The 11,307-nt window shown below is 40.9% G+C and overlaps 1 protein-coding gene and 1 long non-coding RNA gene across 2 annotated transcripts; one reads left to right on the top strand and one right to left on the bottom strand.

Moving 5' to 3' along the window:
- Window positions 1-560: 560 nt before the first annotated feature.
- On the bottom strand, window positions 561-6,458 carry LOC135612458 (uncharacterized). Its single transcript, XR_010486970.1, has 4 exons — window positions 6,077-6,458; window positions 2,197-3,592; window positions 823-932; window positions 561-741 (listed from the first exon to the last, which is right to left on the bottom strand). It is a non-coding gene; the product is annotated as an uncharacterized LOC135612458 (long non-coding RNA).
- Window positions 6,459-9,380: 2,922 nt separating this feature from the next.
- On the top strand, window positions 9,381-10,176 carry LOC135612457 (protein S40-4-like). Its single transcript, XM_065108784.1, has one exon. The coding sequence runs from the start codon at window positions 9,504-9,506 to the stop codon at window positions 10,017-10,019; it is 516 nt and encodes a 171-aa protein (XP_064964856.1). The 5' UTR covers window positions 9,381-9,503; the 3' UTR covers window positions 10,020-10,176.
- Window positions 10,177-11,307: the final 1,131 nt, after the last annotated feature.

Raw genomic sequence — 11,307 nt, 5'->3', positions numbered from 1 at the left:
GGCAAAACTTGTACTTGATATACGGTTGAGAATGCAGTTGCAGCTTCCTTGTGATTATGCAGCAGAGGAAGCTACTGCGTGGTGGAGGAGTTGGAGGAGTCCCGTCGGCCTCTGGCGAGGCTGGAAGGGGAGAAGCAGCAGCACAACAACACAGCGGTGCTGCCATTTCTAGCCAGATGAGGAGAGATAGAGCCCTCAGATTACTAGGGCTATATCTCTAACACTATGTTAGAAAAGGAATAGAAAAAGAAATTACAGAAGAAACTGATTTGTATTAACATGTCATCTCCTATTTATACAAGTTAGGAGAGAGGATTTCCCTCGAGTAAAGAGATTTCCTCAAACAATTAGGAAAATCTCATCTACTATCATTCTCAACAGTAACAAAAAGGCAGGATATTAAATCTAGTTGAAGCAACATAGATAGCAACCATTAAGTTGATCAAATACTCTGCTAGAATGTTCAGAGGAGTGAATTGACTATAGAAGAAAACTAGATGGTCAGTTAAAAACTATACTAATGAGGCAGACTAACATTATATCATCTCAAAACAAACACAGCAAAAATCAAGAGAACATTCCAAGTAAATGATAGGTTGTGAAAAATACAACCTCAAAACTGGGATCAAGTGAAGAGCTAAATTTTATCTCAGCAATAAATGATGCCGATTTTATTTGCAACGTCGAGGGCGTCGTAGTCATGCATTAATCTAATATAAGCCTTCTTAGTTCCATCAGGGCCTGATACAGATAGGTCCAAAGTCATTGAGAGTTGGATCAGATGATACGAGTATGTAGCTGTGAAAAGTAAATTATGCTGACCTGATCAGAGTATTAACTTTCTTTGCATACATCTTCTACACAGCTGCTTTTATCATCTTCTTGTCATCTTGAATATCAACAATGAAGACCAGAGTGTTGTTGTCTTCAATCTTCCTCATCGTGATTCAATGGTCAAGGGATACTTGAGGATTAAACAGTTTTGCTTTGATGATAAATATTTTTTTCATTTCTCTTTTTATTCAAGGACTGTATAATATGCACAAAAAGAGGATATTGTGCTTTAACCATTAGAAACATGTTGAAAATTTATCAACACATCTTCAATATGTAAAAATTTTATACTTAAGAAAACATCATGGATTATAATAATATGCATACATAATTATCTATTACATGCAAAATTTATTATGAAAGTTTACTTTTTTTTTTTTTTTTGAGATGTTGTCGGGAGGTCGAAAATGATGAGATTGCTTAATAGATAAAATGTCCCTAGTATTATATTATTGTTTCTAAGTTGATCAGAACACAAGTTTTGAGGATACCTTTTGAAGAAAAGATACTGTGGCTCTATATTATGGATTTCTAAAGACTTACTTATGTACAACATAAGTTCTTCAGTATTGAAGTTAAATCATATGGACACCTAACATATAAAATGTTAATAAGAAACTACATAGACATAATGTGAAAGGGATGCACAAAACTTGTTCTTCTTTGACCCATTTGCTTTCAAGTTGTAGAATGCTACTATTAATGGATCTGATTTGTAGCATAGTTTTTGGTATGGGTGTGGCTAATGCAACTGACACCCAACTAAATTTGATTTTGAATGACGTAAAATGAAGCTACCTATTCATAATGGAGACAACCAGTTATCACCTATTGATGGATATGAATCATATAAATAGAACCCACCAAACATGGCTATGCCAAGACTTCATCATTCACATCAGGAGGTAATGTGAAAGTTACAGTGGCTCCTCTAACTCCATCCCTTTTTATTCACCTACTAAGTTTGTATTTTTCTGTTATATAGTGAGAATGAGTTCAATTTGTTATACTTTATTGTTGGTATCATATTTTAAATTATGTAGATTTTTATCATATGAAGGTCTCATGCTGTACAATCATCATCTCGAATACAATCTTTACCAACAATTATATGGTTAATAGATAAGATGCTAAAAACAATCCAAGTCTAAAAGTATAACCAAGACAAACACTACAACGAGAGCAAAGGCATGAGAAGAAGCGTATAGAGATCGAAGAGTAAGATTGTGATGAATCCGATCCAATAGAATCAATGATGGTGATTTAGTGGATCGAGATCCCTCGCGATCACCATCAATATCATCAACCGATCGATTGGCTTGTGAATCTCAAAGCATCTCCATGCGGGTGGCGTAGCCGTACCTGGACCGCCGGATGTTGTCCTGCCGCTTCTTGTACAGCACAGAACCGCCCGCGAGCACCGCCACCCCCAGTACCACCCCCACTGCGATCCCCGCCTTTTTCTCCCCGCTCATCCCTCCCCCTTCTCCGTCACGGCCCGCTTGGTCGGCGACCTCCCCGGACTGGATCTCCTCGTGGCTCGGAACCGGTGCTGGCGACGGCGTCGCGGATGGGGTCGGGGCGGGCGAAGGCACCTCTGGTGGCAGCGCCGGCACCAGTGGAGAGAGAAGGTTCTCGGGCGACGGCGATGGCGATGGCGATGGCGAGGGGGGGGAGTCCGGCGAGGGTGCGGGAGACGATCGGAGCGGACCTCCTGGAACCGGCGAGGGCGAGGGCGAGCTTGACGGTGGAATCAAAGAGAAAGCGAGATCCGCAGTCGAAAGGAGGACGACGACAGAAACTAGCGAGAACGCAAGTGATGACGGCGGCAAGGAGGAGGCCACCGCCATGGGAAAGCGATGAGAGATCTGACAGCAGAGAGGAAGGCGGGGAACCTGACCCCGGTGCACAACTTATTGCAGGGAGAGACGTCCGAGTACGGTCATCGACTGCACTGGCTAACAACTTCGAGATTTATGATTGCGATAACGATGACGGATCCTCTCCAACTAGTCATCTAATTTTTCATGGTCCAATATCTACATCAAACGGTCCGATGTGATCGACACGTCATATCAAGCGTCCCAGTTTCTTGCCATAAAAGTTGGAGGGAATCCTACCGAACGGGAGATGCGCTATCCTCACGCAATTAATTCGGCGAGACTCGTCCAATTAATTGGGCGTCGCGTGGACTTCGCGGACTTGGGATCTCGTGTCTGGTGTTCAAACGGGTGAGGGCGGATTCGGATTCGGATTCGGATTCGTCCAGTTAACACGCGCCCCCACCGTGATGCACGGAGGCCCTGCCACGTTATGGTATCAAGGAATGGATATGACTATATTATGATCAACTGGGCGAATAAATGTATAATCGTTATTTTATATCGATATGCATGACGATCCAACACTTGATTTCCTACCAAGATATGGAACAGAACGAAGAAGCCAATCAATTCTTAAACATTAAGAAAATTAAAGAAAAATTATTAGTCAATTCATGCCCAATAAACACGAACTCTACCAAGCAGAAAAAAAAGCACAATTATGAACAAGAATATTTTATCTAAAACTACAAGGAAAAATAGGAAACTTCTGAGTATTAATCATTCTACAAAACTATAAACGAGTATAGCATTGCATTGACTGCGTAAAGCATAGAAGTCCAAAGCGGGCATCCGACTTCTTAGATACCTTACAAACTCCTTGAATGAATGCTCTTCTCAATGTGGAGTTTGGTTCTCCTTCTCGTCGATGCAAGCTGTTAATCAAAAGCAAAGTTTCAGTGAATTCAGATAAATTTCAGAGGCAAAATACTTATTTAGAGTTGTGAAACAATTACAGTAAGAGATGCAGATGAATACTTGTAGCTGAACTCTAAAGAAGGAAGAGAATGAGGCATAACAAGTTGAAGGTCCCAAAAAGCAATCTGAGTAACTAGGAATAAACATGCACCAGAGAAACGATATCAGAACAAATCTCAAAATAGTATGGTCAATACTTAGTCATCAACTTAGATGACCTAAAGTCAATAGAAAGTTCATAAGTTCATGAATGCAAGGGTTACATAGAAATTGAAGATACAACTGGGTTTTTCTTACTGATCAATCAAAGCTGCACATCCTTACATCAGGTCATTGATTATAAGGCCTATGAAAAAGGTACAAAAAAAAATACAAAATACAAAAAAATTCAACTGCATATTTTTGAATGGTCTATGAAGAATTGCAAATCAGACTCGGATTCTTGCATCCATCCTTGTGAATATGTCCAGTACGTTTAATAGATTTGACTTTAGATTTCAAGAATGTCCAGCACGCTTATCAAATTCTTTGACTTTAGATTTCAAGAATCAAGTGAGAGAAGCGAAAACTTTTTTGTTTAAGACTTTGCAAAAACCATCTTTACATAGTTTAGCTATAAACATTTTCACCTATGCATCCATTCTTTGCATCCTAGCTAAATCACAATCTGATACATGTCTGAATATCCACACAATGACACAGGATCCATTACATCACCACGGACTTGTTGGAGTGGTAGGAAATGTCTTGACTTAAGCCTAATAGCAAGATATCTATAGCTCCTCTGCAGCAGGAGCAAGTACAAAGCTTTTGAGAATACTACCTTACTCTTGATACTCCAATTGAAAACTATGAGTGCAGCAAACAACATGGTGGAAAAAGGCTTCAACTACTAAAGAAACATTTTTGTTTAGTGTAGACACTATTTTCTGCTTGGCATTCCATCTGAACTAATTGTATGGACCATTAAAGCTAAATTAGTCATATGAAACAGCTAATGGCTAGTATTTTGCGGAATACTAAGATTAAAAGCCATCATCTTTTGCATATACCAGCATGCCTTTTGTCTACCTATATGTCACAAAACAAACACATGGCATCTTTTGCTCAACCTATTAACTGCAACCATATTGATGGTGTAAAATATTCTGAAATCCACACCATTGAAGTCTAAACAGTTGTATACATTATTTAATAACTTTAACCCCAGGAGTGCAGGGAGCTTGCAACATCGAAACCAGGTCAAAACACACTGCAGAAAGGCATCAGTACTTGAGCCAGATGTGCCACATATGGCTAGACCAGATTTTGGTCTGTGCTGGTTGAATGTGCTGCCAAATCAGACCTTATCATGCCAAAACAGTATCCACATATGCCCTTGTGCCATGAAAGGGCATAGACAGCAATCTTCACTTTAGAACATCATTGGCATGCATAGAAGAACTCCATTTTGAAGATAGCATTTGGGGAATATTCAATTGAAGAGATTTTATAAAATTACCGAAAGATAAACAAGCACATTTGTCTGAAAGGATCCACTTCTAGCACATCAAGAAAGAGGATGACCAAAGACAAGCTTGCATCTAGATCAAGAACGACATCCTCAACTTGAGCATAAACTTGGTGAAGTTGTTTCTTGGAATATGTTCATAACATTTTCTTTTATCTGTCTCTGATGATAAATTCAGAAAAAGAGAAAGAGTTACTGCTTCAAAACAAAGAGGTAACTCCTTGCTCCGAGGGTAAACAGATTACACGGGGAATGATGGTCTTATCGTTAGCCACCTCAGAACATTTCAATCTGAGCATTGAGAATGAACTGTGATCAAGATTGAAGCTACCTAAAGGTAGAATTTACAGGAGGGAGCAATTCAAAGCTAATAACCTAAAGCAAGAAGTGCCTGTTTTTCAGGGAAAAGAATCCTAGAAGTAGAAGAGGTTCCAACCCTTGTAATTGCTTATGGGATTGCTCCATGTGCCGAAAAGACAACATCAGACCACCAACAAGCTAGACAATAATAAGAACAATTCTCTACTTAGTTTGTCCAAGAAAAGATGAAGCAAAATCATTATTTGCTCCTCACAGATCAAAGAAATCAAGCCCTTAGAGTTCTCTAAATTAATCTCTTGAACAATGGCGTTATAGTTTAGGGAACATAAAATCATCGAATCGTCTGAAACTCTTATGACCGTATAATCCATTTAGGTCAATACGCCAAAAGCAAATTCCGGCATAATTCCCACAATCATTCTAATCCTTATGGCATATAGCTCACGACGGATATATTCTCGACGGTACCAGATGGGTATAGAAATATAAGATTGCACTACAATGTTGCAGTTATACCCAAAGAGCATGCGAGATGAGCAAAGAGGCTGTCTTTGGACTGTTAATTAGGAATTCTACCACCAAGAAGAGCAAAGACACAGGTTTTTGGTACCTCCACAGCAGAAGCAGCAGCAACAGCAGGACAGAACGAATAGGATGTCGCTGCAGAAGCGCAGAGGCGAAAGGGTCTCGTGCTGCTGCCGGTCTTTGGAGGAGCTGCTCCCGGCGTCGCCATCGGAGGAGCTGTTGGCAAGGAGGGGATCACTGGATCGCTCCCCTCGCAGCCGCTGCTTGTGCTGCTGCATGCGGTGGAGGTTGCGCTCGATCTTGTCGAGGTAGGCTTGCTTGAACGAGTCCCGGATCCGTAAAGATGGCCATAGATGCATACCTCAAACGATCTCTCTCTCTCTCTCTCTCTCTCTCTCTCTCTCTCTTCTTCCTCTGCGACAGTGTCTTCCGTCTTCTTCCTTCCTCCTTTCGCATTTTAATTAATTAATGCTGGACAAAGTCACTTATACACGCTTTCTTATGAATCTAAACAAAAATTCTTTCATATATGATTTTTTTTATTTTCCTTTATTTTTTATATATAATAAGTGATGAAGATACAATTTAATCTATTAAGGATAAGATCTTCACGATTACGTCATTATTTAATCAAATTTTCATTGACCTTATTATTTTTTTTAAAAAAATATTAATTAAAAATTACTTTAAAAAAGGTGCTACTTCACCCAATTCTCTATTTGTGTGTCATATGCCCATCTCGTCAAATCTTCACGTTCTACCTAACACCAAACCGGCCTCATGCTATGCCCAAAGGGAATACCAACCACCACCACCACCACCACCACCACCACCGCACGGCTATCTATCTACTCCTCAAACCCACCACTCTACCTCTCTCTCAATTTTCAAATAAAAAAATATTATTAATTTCTGCACCGACACCAATGATCTGATACAAGATATATTGCAGCACCGGCATCCTCCTTTCGTTTGACAGCGTGCCACAGTCGACGCTACGCGATCGAGAACAGTCAACTTTGTTCTTCTCTCCATCCTCATATGCTGACATATGCCATCCATCACAAGTTCCAACGCGGACATCATTGATATCAGCGAGCCGAAAGTTAAACCGCCGTACACGTGAACTCCAAAAACCACCGTATAACATAAGATAATTTCTTATTATCATATTATTGCATTTTTATATTTTTAAAAATTATATATATATATATATTTATTTATTTATTTATAAAAGCCGCCCATCTTTGTCACGTTTATGTGTTCGCGATTAGCAATCACCAGAGTCTCCGTTCGTTACTTTTGACGTAAGAGAACAAACCGCCGTTATGATTGACAAACTCAATCTATAAATTCAAAAATAAAAGGAAAAATGCATCCACCATTCAGATCTTACCACGTCATCGTCATTCCTACCTCGTCTACTCTGCTTTGGCTCGACCGAGGTTTATGTGGGACCCGCTTATCGTTTCGATCACGATGCGAGTAGACGGACGGAACGCTAGTAAAAGAATTCTACTCTTTTCCCTCGTCGAGCGCGTCTGCCTCCGGTCTCACCCACCCGTCCACGTGACTCGGGGCCCCGCCTGCCTCGCGCGGCTCTTCGCGCGACAGGTGTCGTTCTTACCCGCGAGGGCCACGCGGCGCGTCGAGCTGCGCTGCGTTGCTGTCATAAACGCCGCGGGGCCCGCCTCGGTCCTTCCCCGCTTCGCGACAAATGCCGGCGGGCCCCGAAACTTCCTCTCGCGTAACGATAAGGACCTCCGAGTCGAATTACCGGAACTGCCCTTCCCTCTTTGCTCCGCTTGTCATTTTCCGAATGCCACCTCATCCTCCGCTGCGCCGTCCGATCCGGTTATCCCTCATATCCGACGGCTCATATCGCGTCGGGTTTCCTAAGCCCACAGGTTACTATTTCAGCATTTCTCACATTTTTATGATATTATAATTATATTTATATTTGGGCGATTTTTTAAAAATACATTCATATTTTGAGTATTTTCAAAAGGTACATCTCTTTTAATTTTTAAACAAAATATCTAATTTAAAATATCTCTTAAGATTTTTTCTATCAAAAATTTTTGCCCGTATTTTTTTTTTATCAATTTCTAACTATTATAGGATTTACATTTGACTCATTTATAGTACTTTTCAATAATATTCATATTACTTTATTAAGATATTAAAATATTTTAAATATTTAAAAAATATAAGTGATATTATATCATACTTTTCTGTTGTCATTACTTATAAATTATCATAATATTATATTTTTATATTTATAATTAGTTTGGTTGAAGTTACGAGTCTATTTCGATCGGTTTTCAAATAAGTTTTTATATTATAATAGGCTAAAAATATTATAACAGATGAAAAAAAAATTGAAGGATAATTTAGAAATTTCTAATTAAGGATACTATATGAGAAAAAAATAAAAAATGGGAGATATAGATTGAAAAATACACGATATATATATATATATTATAGGAAAATCATCCATTATATTTCTAGTTGTATTATATTATTGTAAAATTTCTAATTTAGATGTCTATGCCACTGCATCGTAGTTGGAATATTAATAAAAATTATATAAGATAGTTAAAACTAGTTAAAATTATATAAGATAGTTAATCTTAATCAATTATCATCTAATTCACCGATTCTGTTTTTTATGTGAATTGAAAATGATCGACTTACTTTCTTATTAAGTTCAACCTCAGTATACCCTTCGGTTGTCATTTATATGATCAGGACATTGATTTCATAAAGCTATTTAATATTATCATAGTAGAATGAAATACTGGTTTGCTATAGAATGAATTTATGAATTACGACGATCATAAGATAAAAAATATAAATTTACTATTACATGGATAGACAAAAAATATTATGAGTAAAGAAAATTTTGATTACGAAAAATAGCGAGAGATAAGGAATTTTAAGAGAGATTTATATAGAACCATAGCGAGAGAAAAACAGAGGATGAAAAAAAAATATTAAGGAAGAAAAAGATGGTTAGAGGATCGATAATATACACTTTAACAAAACATATTTCGAAATAATCTTAGTCATTTGTAATATGACATAATTTGCAATGGCTTTATGTAAAAGACTCCTCTAAAAAAAATACTAATTTTCAAGTAGTCTTCTAATACTCATTTCGATTGGGTAACGAATCCCATTTTGCTATTAGTAATTATTTAGATAGAAAATAAACGAGTATTGAAATATTCCTTTATAGCGCCGAAGCATCCAATAATTCACACGTACGACTCTTGTGGCAATCCCGTGGATAAGTACCGTGAGGAGGAGTAGAATAGGGAAATCGCAGAAGAGGCTTATCCATTACCCCTCCCCTCCTTTCCTATAAACCCCTCCCCACCAACCCACCCCTCCGACACGGAGCGAAGCCGCGTCCTTGTAGTTTCTGATCCGCTTTCCCGGTCAGAGTTCGTGAAGTCGCGAGCGAGTCGGTCTTCTCTTTTACTTGGGGAGCACAGGGAAGGAGAAGAATGGCAGGGAGAAGCCACCACCACGCCACCAAGCACGCGGCGCACCGCCTCTTTTCCGAGTCGGCGTCCACCGGTTTCCATGACTCGGACGAGTTCACCGAGTCGGACGTCTGGGGATGCCCCGTCGAGCCGGCCCCCCGCCAGGCCGAGCCCGGCGGCCGGGCGATCCCCTCCTTCCGCCCGTCCGCCCGTGGCAGGAAGGCCGACGGCCAGAGGGGAGACCGCGTCACCCCCGCCTCCCTGCCGGTGAACATACCCGATTGGTCCAAGATCCTCGGCAACTGCGCCAACAGCCACGGCAAGAACAGCAGCGGTTTCTGGGAGGAGGAGGAGGAGGAGGAGGCAATCGACGGCGACGAGCTGGATGGCCGGCGGATGGTCCCGCCGCACGAGCTGCTGTGGCGGAGCCGGGCGGCGTCGATGTCGGTCCACGAGGGGATCGGACGGACCCTCAAGGGCCGGGACCTGAGTCGGGTTCGCAACGCCGTGTGGCAGATCACCGGCTTCGAAGACTGACCGCCCCTTCACCACCGCTGATCCCTTCTCGTTACACTCCACCTTTTTGGTCGAGCAAAGAGAGAAACCGAGAGGAATTTTTTTGTTTCTTGTAGTCCATATGGATTCACCTCCATATGTTCTTTCGTCTTGAAAATTAGCTTCTTTTTTTGTGATCTGATGATGACTTGGTTTGGTGCTTCTTCTTCTTCGGTTGGATCGATGTAATACCTGACCTTTGGTTTGTGTCATTGGATCTCCATGACAACTTTGATCTTCCACACTTCAGACGCGCTTGTTCTCCTCCCTTCCTTTGCATGAGTGGCCACAAAAGTTGAGACGGTACAAGGAATTGCAGGTCGGATATCCTTTAAGATGGAGACATGGATGACAGAAGAGAGAGAGAGATAGAGAGAGAGAGAGAAAGAGAGAAAAGTGATTCCAGGTCAGTTCTTATCTGTTACTTTGCATGGATGTCTACGGAAGCTGAGTAAGGTACAGAGAACTGCAGGTTGGGCCTGCTACTGTACGAGCAAGAGGAAGAAAACTGTGGTCGTGGGTTCCGGACTGCTGGTTTTATGGGAGCTTTCTTTGGGATAAGAGAGAGAGAGAGAGTAATCAAATGGACAAGAACACAAGCAATGTGTGTGTGATTCAAGAAAGAAAAGAAAAAGAAAAAGGAAAGTGTGTGTGGTGGTGGGGAAGGTGAGAGACTCGGGAAATTGGCTCCTCTCCAGCAATCTTCCTTCAAGTTCTACATCCTCTTCTTCTTCGCCTTCTTCTCATACATCTGTTGTTGATGACAAACCATACTGGATGCAGCAACTGAGATGAATCATTATAAGCTGCTTTGGTTTTATCTCACCTCCACTTGTCTTGAAACTAAAATTCAAATCATGGGAACAAGATAAACTAAAAATATAGCACACCCGTGCGTTGCATTCCTCCATACAACTTTGGTGTCGTTTGTCCACAGGGAAGCAGACATGAGAAGGGCATATTTTGATCCCAGTGACGTTTACATTACCGACTCCATTACTCTCCTGCCTTGGAAACAACCTCGGAGCACACTGCTTTGGACGCAGCCTCCCTCATGCTTCTGCTGCTGCTGCTGCACCTTTTGACGTCCATTTCCTGGACAGCTCTGTGTGTGGGCAAAACCATGCACGGCTCACCGTCTTCTGATTGTGGTGGCATCATTTGGTGGTGGGACAGCAAGCCACGGAGGAGAGACCCTGAAACAGATGGACGTTGATGGATCGATGATATGAAAGCCTTAAGAAATTGCATCTCCTCTTTTGTAGTGACT

This window comes from Musa acuminata, chromosome BXJ2-5 (genome assembly GCF_036884655.1).
Source record: "Musa acuminata AAA Group cultivar baxijiao chromosome BXJ2-5, Cavendish_Baxijiao_AAA, whole genome shotgun sequence".
Classification (NCBI taxonomy): domain Eukaryota; kingdom Viridiplantae; phylum Streptophyta; class Magnoliopsida; order Zingiberales; family Musaceae; genus Musa; species Musa acuminata.
The sequence above is the reverse complement of the archived record's forward strand: the minus strand, read 5'-3'. Positions and strand labels throughout refer to the sequence as shown.

Bases quoted from the DNA above. Each gene is read 5' to 3' on its own strand.
- LOC135612457 (XM_065108784.1), top strand. From the start codon at position 9,504: ATGGCAGGGAGAAGCCACCACCACGCCACCAAGCACGCGGCGCACCGC.